The 13,968-nt window shown below is 37.8% G+C and overlaps 1 protein-coding gene across 4 annotated transcripts in view; it reads right to left on the bottom strand.

The window, feature by feature from the left end:
- The window catches only part of VMP1 (vacuole membrane protein 1), a 101,838-nt gene that overhangs the window by 18,678 nt on the left and 69,192 nt on the right, over positions 1–13,968 (bottom strand). For all 4 annotated transcript variants that reach the window (XM_075013504.1, XM_075013505.1, XM_075013506.1 and 1 more), the window contains 3 exons: positions 8,510–8,590; positions 2,905–3,021; positions 415–476 (listed from right to left, as the gene is read on the bottom strand). In XM_075013504.1, coding sequence (XP_074869605.1) covers positions 415–476; positions 2,905–3,021; positions 8,510–8,590 — 260 coding nt within the window. The remainder of the gene's footprint in view (positions 1–414; positions 477–2,904; positions 3,022–8,509; positions 8,591–13,968) is intronic.

The following is a 13,968-nucleotide window of genomic DNA, read 5'->3' as shown; positions in this document are numbered from 1 at the left end:
ATAAGCTTTCGCGGGCGAAGACCCACTTTGATCTGACGAAGCGGGTCTCCGCCCACGAAAGCTTATGCTCCAAAATATCTGTTAGTCTATAAGGTGCCACAAGACTTCTCGCTGTGCCAGATTATAGTGCGGCTCTTTAGCAAGCATTGGCACTAATTCATAATAGAAATATGGTTTGTACAAACTACATCCATCTAAACTTCAGAGTTATGTCACTTGAGACAGTTGAAACCTTTGGGATAAGACACGACAGCTCAGATAAGAGCTAAACCAGCTTGACAGGCCGAAGATTGCACTACTGGAGAGTAAAGCACTGCTCCTGTAGCGGAAAGTCAACTTGCAGCACACTAGATGGGATATTGTATTTTTTCCACTCAGACAATGAAAGTATTAGTCAGTTATAGAATTACTCACCCAATTAGGGACACCATCTGTTCCACTATATGTTTGCTGAATGTTATAATAACGAAAAGTTTCTGTAGGAAGGAAAACATCAGTTAGAGAACTATTTAATCAAAAGGGAAGCAAGGACAATAGAGTACGACAACTTATGTTCCTTTCCAACTAAATGGCTTCTTCTGCACTTACAGATAATTTTCCCTTTACTTTTATTTCAGTGTCATTGTTTTTCAATGACCTTTTCAATGAAAGAGGCAGAACAAAGAAGTGCTAGATACTTTTAAACTGGTATTCCATTTCCTCATACGTTTAATTTCTTGCTATGTTTTTCCAGCCTGCATTGCTAACCATGTCACATTCTACCTAAATCTAAATTCCCAGAAGCTCAAGGTCAACTCCATCAGTGTTTTCATGGGGGTGGGGGGGGGGTGGGGGGGAAAAACCACACTCGTCACTGTGTACAAAGACAAATTTATGTCCCTATTACAAATTTAAATTACAAATTTATACATTTGGACAGATACAATTCAAAATTTCATAGAAATTAAAGATAGTGAATCTTTTTTGTTACAAGTCCTTATCTCCTAGAATGGCAGTGTAATGAACAAAGACCTACTAAGTCCGGGACAAAATAAAGGAGACCTTGGGTATCCAAATTTGCCTAAGAAAATTAGACTACTTCTCCCTTTAGAGGCAGTGACCTGGTTGAGACAATTATCCTAGATACTGAAAGGTAAAAATTTCAAAGAATGTATTTATGTGACAGAAAGGTGATTGATCATAAGTAGACAGAATGCCCTACATGACAAACCCAAAGCCCCATGTTAGTTGTATCACTCTACTTGTTAGAGTAACCATGATTAATCCCAATTTTGTCAGATTTGTTAGCCTGTCATTTTACAGATTGTAGGTGAGATAATGTTTATAGAGTCTCCAATAAATCAGTGCATGCATGATCTGATGAGAAGTGAATTAACTGAACTTTGATTAAGGATATTAAATAAAACTGTATGAATTGATTCAATCATCCAGATTAAAAGGGCCAATTAAATGCTACAATAGAATAGCTACATTTATGGACCCACTGGCTCCCAGTCCAATTTTACTGTAATGCATTTCCATGACCACTGCATTCCTAAAATTTCAGATTACAGCAAGATCATTATGAAGTTGAGATTACTGAGCAGCAACTTGCTTGAAAGAAGCTAATGTATGAAATGTAGTTCTAATAGCTAAACAAGTGTGTGATGTAAAAGGGTTTACCAAGTGGACAAGGCACTGGGAATATTTTCTGCTTTCACAAACCTGTGCAGAGCACTATAAATTACTTTGCGAAGCAATATGGGACAGCAAACTCTCTCCAAATTAACTTCACTGTGCAGATTTAAAAAGCCCAAGGAATTACTTCACACAGACGTTATTTTATTTTTACTCTTTTCTAAGTCGACATAAATGGATCTTAACTACATATATCTAGGTACTAGCCAGAAAAAAATAAGATGGAAGGAATATTCCTTTATCATAGTCCTGGTCTGGGATGAGATCCTTTTGGCTCGTGTATTAAAGGGGTAATTTCACACAGATACCCACTACCAATACTTTAATGAAGTGACAAAAATTTTCAAGTTAATGCGCTGGCCACAGCTGTAAAGTACTGGGGAGGTATAATTAAAAAACATTGTTCCAATGACTACAAAGCCGATAGGTTAGCTAGGGACACAACATGTATCCACACGTAGCACCCTTGATAGCTACAGTGTAACTCAACACAATATTGAACTATCTTGCATTGAACAGAATGAGGACAAGCTCCTCCAGTTTGAAAAGTAGCACCAAGATTTGCAGAAGTGAGTAGTGATTTTGGGTGCCTGTGTTTCTGCATTCCCAACTGAACACACATTGGAAGGGCTTCATTTTCAGAAAATACTAAGTACCAACTCTCTGAAAGTCAGACCCCCTTTGAAGTGTCTCAGCCCCAGTCACTTGAAAAATCATGGCTAAATTGTCCAAAATACCGCCCCCACACCCTGCCCCAACTGGCTTTAGCAGAGATCAGGCAGAGAGAGAAAAAAATTTGAGATTTGCTTTAAAATTTAATTTAAGCAAAAGTGAACATTTAAAAATACTTCCTCACTGATAAATGCTCGTTCCAGTGCTCTTTGAAAATGAGCATGTGTATGTTACCAAAAAGGCAAGATCATTATGAGTACGAAGCCTTTTCCGTCTGGTAAAAACCCTAGGTAAATAACTTGGCTAACCACCAATTTCCTGAGTGGCGTAGGCAGTGAGTTTATTAGTTTGTAGCCATAGGTTACTTAGTTGCCCAAGGGTTGAATACAGTAACTCTATCAGAACCTTTATTTTATACCTGTTGCACCAAATTTCCATCACCACAAGTCAAAAAGGGGTTACCCCAGGCTCACTGAAATACTGCAGATAATGGTGTAATTCTTTCACAAACCAAATCCTCCCCAGTGTTTTAAAAGAGGTGTAACGTGTACTTGCCTGAATATGCATTTTAATTATTGCTTTCCCGATAAGGGTGGCACCAAAGAAGGTCCAAAAGGGAACGAGAAAGTGGCCACATGTTATCCCTGCCAGGTCAAACAGAGGATTTGGAATCTATGAAGCATAAGGAAAAGAAAAAAAGAATCAGAAATCAACTTTAAATTAAACTTTGCTTAATACCTCAAACTTGAAAAAATGATCTCTTTCCCCTTTCACAAAACAATCAAAAATTGTGCCTTAATACATATAAAATACCAATATTATAGCCCACATCATAAATTATGACACTTCAACTGCATCGCAGACAATTCCACCGTGATAATCTCCTTTTATCCTCAGATTAAAAGAAAAGTTTACAGACGCTTTCCATATGAAAAGCATAGAAACCACAGTAAGCAGTTTGAGGGATATATCAAATTCTCTTCCTGACAAGCATATTGCTTCTGTGAATCAGTGTTCACAACGATCTCCAGTGATTTCTGTCAGAAAGATATAAAACCCCTCATAGTCATAGTCATATGTACTCTGTTAAAAAGCAAAGGTATTTCTTTAAAGAACAGAAGCATCTAATTAAAAATCAAAGGGTTTCATCATTGTTAAACTCTTCACTTGAGTTATTTAATTTCAGAAACATTTTGGAGAAGAGCTCATAAAAGACAAATTGATTCCAAGATTTTAAGCTTAACATACAGCACACAGCATCTGTCAAATGCAAGTAAACACACAAACGCGTTTTGTTTATATAGCAGTGAATTACACTGCTTGTTTCCCACACTATTTGTGCTTTCCCTATTTTATTACTTGAACAAATAAAGGCAAATTAGATACTGAGAGAGCTATAAAAGTAACATATAAGATTTCAGGCGTTAATTATGGTTGTCACTTAATGGCTTGTTACAGACTAATAAATCACATTAGCCATTATTTAACTACTAGATGAAAATACTGCCATCATTCGCTATTACTGTAAGCAATTAACACAGAACAAAAGACAAGATTAACAATATCAGAATACCAATTTAAATTTATTATAAATATTTTGGGTGTTCCACATTTTCAAATATATTGGTTTGAATTACAATTCCGAATATAAAGTGTACAGTGCTAACTTTATTTTTATTACAAATATTTGCAGTGTAAAGTATTTTTCAATTCACTTCATAGAAATATGTTAATGTAATCTCTATCATAAAATGGCAACTTAAAAAGGCAGAATTATTAGTATTACTTTAGTGGTTCCAATTTGAAGGAGCACAGGAATGTTTAGTATATGTCACACAAAACCTTGCAATACTAGGTACCACAGTGCCATGAGAATGCCTGTTCTCACTTTCAGGTAACATTGTAAATAAGAAGCAGGCAGAATTAGCTCCTGCAAATGTAAACAGCTGGCTGAACAAGAAGTAGGACTGGGTGGACTTGTAGGCTCTAAAGTTTTACTTTGGTTTGGTTTGGAGTATAGTTCTGGACCAAAATAATTCTACATTTGCTGATTAAACATGATTAATTATGATTATTTCTTGTATTCATTTGACAGTCCTATATGAAAACCATACCACAGATGGAGACAAGTTGTATCTGAACACGTACTAGCTAGGGGGAACTGAGGTTTCCCCTCAGATCAACTACGATGTTAAAATACAAGTTGACCTGCCTACATTAGAGTGTTAATATGTTGCCTAACATGATTTGTCTTAACACACCTTTTATCCAAGTATAGACAGCATCCAAACTCATTCAGGGTAATGCCACAAAAAACACCTTGCTATAGGATGCAAAATTCTCATTGGCCTACCACAGAGATCTCTTAAGGCTGCTTTTGCTCTTCTATTCAGAAATGGCAGAATGTTCAAAGATCTAAGCAAGTTATCTGGGCTCAGGATAATGGTAAAAGACTAGTTAGTTGATAGGATGCCAAATAAATTGTTGTTAATGGAATCCAATAGAGGGAAAGTCCTTGGGGTTTAAGTGGGAATGCCTGATACCACAGTATAAAATAATCCTGCTGTGGCCTTGTCTTCACTAGGAAAAGGTGTGCTAGACAACATGTTAAAATTCTAATACAGGCAAAATAATTTATAGTTTTAATGTGTGTTAGTTGGTTGAGGTCTATTCTATTCATTAAAGCTACAAACTGCATGGTCCATGAGGATTACAAGTTTAACAAATAGGTTAATAACATGCTTCCAACCCACCCATCCCTCCCCAGTGAAGACCATCAAACTCCCCAGGGTTTGCCCAACAGCATGCACAGCCCTGTCCAACAAACCAAAGAACCTGAACACTGGGCAAATACAATTTATGGACAAGTGGCTGCAGCTTCCTCAACACAGGAGTTATAGGAATTGTCTTCAGGATGGTAGCAATGGTTCATCTCAAAATGGCCACTGACTAAACTGTGGGCAATGATCTTTGTTGGCTGAGTTGTGAGGCTTTTGACACACATGTGAAATTCAACGTTTCTCTAATGTGATCATTTTTGAATGCTACTCTACGTCTCCTCAGCTTAATGGCTCATCTCTCTGGCAGAAAAAAAACCCATAAGAATGACGGGGGAAAAGAGAATGCACACAGAGCCCCTTGCATGTGGCCAGGAAGAGGGTGCAAATCCTGTGGTACAGAGAGATTCAGAGAGTCCCTGAAATAGAGTGGAGTGAGGAGAGGGCACACAGGGAGCCTGTGGTGGGAATAAAGGAATACAAGGAGCCGCTGTTGTTCAGAATGATTCTGGGCAAGAGAGGCAACAACGCACGCCTCCTTGGATTTGTTCAATGTCTCCCTTGAAGCACTGCTCATGCAAAGTTCATATAATGCTGGCTATGTAATGTTTTCATATGCAAACTTAAGAGATTACATTTTAACAAGGAATTCATCCCTCAGCATACACCCAAGTCAACTGGAATTTCCACAGGCATGAAACAAATAGCACCGTATTAATCAGAAGCAGACAGACAGGAAAGGTGCATTTTTATGGTAAATGTGAGTTAGCCTAAGTTGATATTGCTGTATCACACTAAGAAAACAATTAAACATTAAGCAAAAAACATTACTAATATCCTCCCCCATGTTCACACATTCTCCTGTTTTCCTGATACCCACATTTCATTCAGTCCAACTGCTCCAGTAAGTCACCCTGGCCATTTTTACATTGCTTTTCTCATAAAACAAAGCTGACAAATTGGTCTATTCGGTAATGTCTCACGAGAGAGTGACTGCAGAATGATGAGTCAGACCTAACAATTTGGCAGTCTAAAGCCTTACTCGCTGGGAGGGATTTAGAGCATCACTCAGCTCCATGATCTAGAGCTGCACTCTGGACGCCAGACAGTCTAAAGTTCAATAAATTGGAAAGAGTTTGTCAGCTACAGGGTAATGAGGTTATGCCAGAATTGTCATTTTCATCTTAGCAAGTAACCTAACCTGCAAAAATAATAAATAATACTTGCCACCTCTAAAGTTTTAAAGAAATTATGCTCCCAGGGAGTGCAGGCGGATGGAAACGAGTCCCAACTGATATGCAACTCATCCCCAACCACTAATCACGTCAGCAAAAGCAAGGGGGAAAAAAAAGTCCTGGCTCTACACCTTCCAGTTTGCTTTCAGGATGCTGGATTAAAAGCCTAGAATTTTGGAGGTGCTACTACTTTTACTTCTCAAACGTAAGAGCACCACCACAGCTACTAGTGTAGATGCTTGAGCCAACAGCCCCATGGTTTAGAAAACAGAGAGCTGCTAGAGAGGTGAGACTGCAATTCACTCCCATTCCTTAGTTTAGGGTCTCAAACACACGGTATGTGGGAGTCCCACAATCTGGCCTACGCAGAGCTGCCAACACACAAATCCCTCTGGCCCTGAGAGGTGTGGGCTCTTACTCTTTACCCGAAGCCCAGCCCCTGCTCTGGCCTCACCCCGGTTCTTCCTGCCTCTGCTCTGCCCTCTCCCCACATTGCACCCCCTTCCCTTAGATTACCAGAGGACCTAGCATGGGGCAGAAGCAGGGGTGAGGCCCCCTCTGCACTCATGGTGACAGGAGCCATGGTGAAGTGGAGGAACCAAGCTGGCCTGGGAAGATGGTGGTGGAGCACAGAAGAGGCTCCTGCTGCCCTGGTGAGTGCAGGCGACAAGCCCTTCTACTGGCCCTAGCCTACCCAGGGCCCAGCTGACTAACCTGAGTATGGGGGACTGTCCCACCTACAGGACAGTTGGGGCAGAACAGTGTGGGGCTGGCAGCAGTGTGTAGCTACCAACCACAACCTTCTCTAGCCCTACTGCTCCACCAGTGGTGGCCCCTGAAGGGTTTTAGTTGGCTCTGGGGCAGCAGGAGGGACTGGGGGATGCATGTAGGCCCCCCAACCTCCTGCCAGAGCCCCCCAGAGGGGAGTGCTCCCTGGCCCGCAAGAAGGATTTGAGGACTGGCACTGGCCCTCAGGTAAATGGAGTTTGAAACCCCTGGCTTAATCCATTTGCGCTATCAGGCTCCTTATGACAGGGTGAGCTGAAGGCATGTGTTGTGGATATAGTTTGGGGAATTACTGTAAGCAACTATTTTAATCTGGTTGTGTTTTGTATAGGCAGCTTTATGTATTTGGGGGATGTTTATATTCCTGCTTCTTGTATATTTTAAAGCACAGATGTATGGAGAACTATTGGCACAGATAGGTCATAGACATCTACAGAAATGAAAACAAAGTTCTAATCAGGACCTCTGGGTAGAGCCTGAACCAGCCACAAAGATACCAGGATACAAATACTTTATGATGAAGCCCACAGAAATCAGCCCTGGTTCACTGTCTGGGAAACCAGGATAGGAACAGTAGGCCTGTTTACTCCCTAATCATGGGACAGTCGACAGCATGCACTGGACAAGACCTATACAGACTCCGTTGCGTGCGATAAGGTAAAAGCTTATGGACATTTAAACCAGCCTTCAATGATTCCTCTGTTCATCCTGCTGAAAACTTCAATGCAAGGCACACTGGGCCGTGAATCTTTCCCATTCTTAGGAAGCAGAGCCATCACAGTTACATCACGTTTTACTGTAACAGGCTCTATCCTACAACTAATTAGTGCATCTAATGCATAGCTACAAGCTATCCAGAAACTCATAGGGAACCCCTGAGTTCTGTGTTGTTGGGGTTTTCTTAAGTCTACTAAAAATCTTCCTTGAAAGCATGCATCTCCCTTGTTTTGTTCTCACTGCCTCATTAACCAACCTCAGGTTTTTGTTTGAGATGAGAGCTGAGATAGCAAGGACAAAAAACATTAAGCTGTTTGGGGAAGGGACTATCTTTGTTCTCTTTATCTTTGTTCTCAGTTCTGTTTATACAGCATGTAGAGCAATGGGTCTGGTCCATGACCATGGCTTCCAGAAGCTACCACAAATAATTACCACTGCCAACACCTCTTCCCCTAAACACGCACAACAGCTCTTATTTGATGATTGTGAAGGTTAAAATTGGGCTGCTAAAAAGAAGACTGAGCTGGGGCAGCACAGTGTTATTTCACTGTAGATAAGTAATAAATTCATCATGAGTGATTCACATTTCCACGACGCTTCTTTATCCCGACCTAGTCCACACTTTGTTTTTGGAATTAAACTTACCGAAGCACAAGCCAAAATGCCAAAGAATCCAACCTTCTGCACCAGGTTCTGGACAGCCAGTTTAGCTCGAGAGGCAAAGTCCTGGAAACAAGAAAGCAGGGAATTAATAAGGATGGAAATGAAAGTATCTCTAAATACCGCATCATTTCATATGCTCAAAACTTCCCTCTAGGGTTTGTATTTTTACAAGTGAGTAATTAAAGAACTGTTAAGACAATAAAGTAAATTTGACATGTCATTGAACCAAACTTTCATTATGTTTAGCCGAGCTGAAATTCTGAACATTCAAAGTTACTTGACTTTCACTCCATTATAGAATAATCCTTCCTAGTATATTCTCCCTTCCACACCCTTGAGTTGATGCTGTCATTTCTTCCCTAGTAATCATACATACAGAAGAGGTTAATCCTGGCAAAGTCATTATCACTCTAAGGCTATGTCTACACTAGGCAAAGTAAATTAATCACAGATAATTCTTGCTACGGCAATTGCTGTATTGATGTATCTACACTCAGCTATCTTGGCTGTCTATATGGGGAAAGGTCAACAGGAGAGTTTCTCCCATTGTCCTCCCTTGCACAGAGGTTGACTGCGATCCTTGAGAGGTTGATTTTGCACGTCCATATGGGACATGTGAAATTGAACCCCAGAAGACCAATCCTAAGAAGGTCGCTCTTCCAGGGTGGCCTTAGATGGTGGAGGATACTTTTAGAGGGTTAGGTTAGCACACAGTATTCCTATAAAACCTCACATCTCTACCAAAGTGGAAAGACTCTCAAACCAGGGTTCTGCAAAGCGTGCTCCTCGTTGCCACAGCTATTAAGATTTTAGGCCCCATCAAATTTAACATTAAAACTTATACTGACGTTACTGGAGCTAGAATTTCACCTCTGAGATTTAAAAAGCAATGAACAAGGTGATCATGTCAATGTTAAGAGTATATTCTCCATGCATCGGAGATACTCTAACTGCCTGAAGCCTATCTTGAAGTGTATTTCTATGAAGTTACATCATTTAAATTACTAAAGTCTATAAAAATGATACCAGTGAACAGTTCTGTTCCATTTCCCATGAATTCCTCATTCTACATGCTTTATCATGAATACAGCTGGGGGGGGGTGTGAGTTAATATCAAGTGACTGTCTTTCAAGTAGCCTAGGACTGTTTTTCAGGTCCTCTTCAAGACCTAAAGAAGAGATATCTATAGCTGAAAAGCTTGTCTCTTTACCCAACCATAGTTGGTCCCACAAAAGATATTATCTCAACTGTTCGATCTTTTAATATGCCCTGGTACTAACATGGATACAATTAATTGCTAATAAAAGACTGAAAAAAACTGATTTCAGTCACTCAAAATGTAATAGCTTTGTTATTTATTGTATGTGCTATTTACTTACTGATTTTTTAAGTCAGAGAGACATTTGACATAATAAACTTTCGAGTGCCAGTCACTTTATCAAACAGACATTAAAAAACCTGTAAGACATAGCTATAAAATATAATCTCACAGAGATAATTTAATTTAAATGTAGGAAGAAAATAAAATATTAATTAAAATAATAAGTTGCTCCATGTTCAAACTATACAACATAAAATGGGACTATTTTGATATTAGGGTGCTTAGAAATAGGGTAGTTCTCATTAATAAGATAACTTGATTTTTATCTACAGTACGTTATTATATTCTGTTACAAAGATTGTGAGACCACCCCCATGCACAGCAAGCATCCTGCCTAATAATCTAATTATAAACCCACTCCCCTTTTATGGCTAGATATGCCAATATAATTAAGTCTATCTTTTTCAAATTTATTCACATTACAACAGAACCTTCAAAACCGTATGCTAATGTGTGTGAACAGCATATATTTTTCATGAATAATAGCATTAAGCAAATGGACGCAATTCACATGTGCACACATTCAGTAAAAAAATTAAGTATTTAAACAACTTAGTTATTACACTTATTTGTCACCTTTGTTATGAAAAGATCTTTTTTAGAACATTCTTTCTTCCCTCCAAACTAAACTAAAATTTTAGTAAAAGTAAAAATAAAACTACAGTAAAATAAGATCCATTCATTATGGCACTTTAACCAACCAAACTTGGAATATCCTTGGTAATTTACTGAGTGCTTTAGGTTGCAATGGTAATTTTAGGTTTACAGATGCCTATCTGACTATTAGAACATTAAGTTTTTCACATGTTTAAAACAAAATTAGGCCACCTTCAAAATCCATACAACAACTATATTTAATGGGGACTTTATACTCTGAGAAAAGTTCCCTATTTAGAAATCCTATTTTCATAGAGTGATCATTGAAATTTTCTGTTTTATCTAGTTTTTATAACACTTCCAAATTAGGAATAACAAAAATTAAACACTATACATTAAAGAAAAATAGAAAAACAAAAGTAGGATTTTTATACTTCTCATGGTGGGCTATTTAGTGTTTATGCGGTTTTTTTTTTTTTTAAACAAATGTGCCCATCTAATGCTCTATTTTGTTGCTCTCTAGTGCGATACATCTCAAGCTTCCCTGACCTCCCTGCCCCACACAGACCCCTTGAAAACTGCTGATGGACTCAGCAGACCACGTAATGATCTTTCCACATGTTTTTTTCTTTCTAAACTGTTAGCTAACGATTGTACAGCGCTTTGGATAAAAGCGCTATATTAAAAAATCCTTTAATAATTAATGCTTTTTTGTCCTACAAATAAAAGCAACAACTCAGATTTTAAAAACATTAGAGGGTCTCTTCTCCAACACGGAGCTACAGAACTGAGGCTGGGAAGGAGAGCCATTTCTCCTGGAGAGCTACAGCCTTAGATATGGGGAAAGTCACTTCTTTCTCTGGCCACCTCTGCTCTGCATGGCCTAAATTCCTCCCAGCCTCTCTTTTTGTCTCTCTGTTCCTCCTCTACCCCCTCACCTCAACCCACTGACCCTTCCCATCTATTTCCTATTCTCATCTTCACTTGAGGGTCCAGGCACCTACTTAGTGGACCCACATCTGCAAGCCACTAATTAGGGGGCGGCCCCTCCTTCTCTCATGTAAGACTGACCAGGTGAGCACCTTAGAGGGAACTATCCATGGACAATCTGAATAGAGTTCAGGCCACAGTTTGGGAACCTCTGCTTTAGAGGGAAATTTTGCTTTATGAATAATAATAATTTCTCTTATATAGCACTTGTAAGAGAAGTGACACACATAAGGCTCTCATTTACTCAGTACACACACAACTTCCACTAAGGTTGACATGAATTAAGCCTGAGCAGAAAGAGTTCCTTTTAAAATTTCATTATGATTACAAAGCAACCAATCAAAGTTAAGAATAACACAAATTAAGGATTAAAAACAGCAATTCTAATAGCCTAATGAAGGTCAATGTGGAAATACTGTTTTAAAGGTGTACCCACTGGCAATTTTATCTATGTCGGAAAAAAAATAAAGCTATTAAAACATTGTTTAAAGAGGCAATATTACTTCAACAACGAAATGTACATCTTTGCTGGAAGGATAAACTAAGAAAAATGCTGCCTTCTAAACAAATTTCAAAAGATGTTGCCCTATGTATATTATAACAATACTGGACATGACCACGACGTTTTCAGTTCCTATTTTGCCAACCGTTTTACACTGTTGATAGAATTAAAGTGACACCAAACCTACTTAAGTTTTTAACCATTATTATATTAAACTAGATTTAATAACTCTTTAAAATAATTTTATAAAACCTCAAATTCAGTTACTCAAACATGTACTTGCTATATTACATCAGAAGCAGATTGCATTTAGATTTTACTATTACATGTTTATGGGTTAGAATTTGAAACAAACCCCCAGCAAAAGTGCTGTGAGGTAACATTGTGCAAAAGATTTATAGCAGTTAAATTACATGTAGTAGATTTTGAGGCTATGCTAAGTAGCATAAATATACATTAACATTCTATTTTAATTTTCCTTTAAAAACATACACACTTATGCTTTAAAGATGTTTGTAGCCTAATATAATCACCTACAATTCAAAAAAGTGAACAGTCTGCCTTAAATTACTTTCTTCCACAGAGGAACAGACATTTCTCATTTCAGGAAGCGTGATCTACTAATATTAAGGACAACTGTAAAAATGTTGTTTTATTCTTTTTCAAAAATATTTCAAACTTTTTCCTCAGTCACTTCTTAGTTGTTATTTTATGGATTTTGGGAGGGGCTTTTTTATTTTTAAATTTACTTCACAATATTTTAGTCTTTTTCAGTACTAGCTGTAAAATATTCCATGTTACAACCAAGTGTATTTATATTTCATGTCAACTATTTCCAGTTTTAGATTCTCCCATTTTCTCTCTTTTTCATTATGTTTAAAATAAGAGACAAAACTATTTTAAGTTGAAAAAAATTAAATAATTTTAATTATAGTCTGTATATTTCACACTTCAAACTAAAATAAAATGGCAGCTACATAACTATATTGAATAGCAATATACAGGTTAGGATCACTATATTTATGCATTGCAATGCTTCACAGTTTAGTTTAATGAAAACAAATGCAGAAAACTTGATTGTTTCCTCAAATTTAATTTGTCAATTCTTTAGAACATCTGCAATAATAAAAAACCCCTCTGAAGTTTCATTTCTCAGACACTACAATCATCAGTTTCACAACTTTTACCTATTTCACAATACAAGCGCACAAAAGAAAAGACTGATGTTGGGAACACTTTTTTCTCTAATATATTCTTTAGTGTTTAATAAAACAATTAACGTTCATGTAATTAATCTATTTCTTATTTTAAAACAAAGGAATACATAAAGTTCAGCTACTTACAGGCAAACCATAATCCCCCAAATTAAAGAATCTAGACTTTCTTCTCCTCTCCCTCTCCGCTACTATGATTCATTCACCCTAACATTACAGTATTTTTTTTACTCACTATGTTGCTATCAAAGAAGATTTGTTTTTGGTTTGGGAATGGATTTCCTGTGACTACTGCAATACAGGCCAGGGAAGGTTAAATGATTATATATTACTTCACTGGGTTAATCATCAGATCACAAAAACAAGACTGGAAATAAGCATCATCAAAAAATAGTCAGTGTTGAAATACTTAATCACAGGTCTCAGTTGGCGGCTTGAAAATGTTTGCTTCAAATCTGTCTTTTGTGAAAAAGTGACACCCTTAGTGCAATTTCTTGATGCTAACATTTTGTTATAACAGTAATGCTGATTAGTTGTTATTACTGTTGCAGACAAACCAAATCAAGAGGAAATTTAAAAAAAAAAAAAAATCTTTTGCTTCTCTGCAAGCCTTACCAAGAGGATCCGGCTCAGTCCTACTGCACTGTTTTGTATATATCTTAACATAGACCATTTGCCAATAAGAAAACCCACTGTCCATCAGACAGTGCACAAATTCTGTGCTCCATTTTCAAGGCCTTGGATCATTCTCATGGCC

Source organism: Carettochelys insculpta, chromosome 19, assembly GCF_033958435.1.
Source record: "Carettochelys insculpta isolate YL-2023 chromosome 19, ASM3395843v1, whole genome shotgun sequence".
Taxonomy (NCBI): Eukaryota; Metazoa; Chordata; order Testudines; family Carettochelyidae; genus Carettochelys; species Carettochelys insculpta.
Note: the sequence above shows the minus strand (reverse complement) of the source record. Positions and strands in the feature narration are given on the sequence as shown.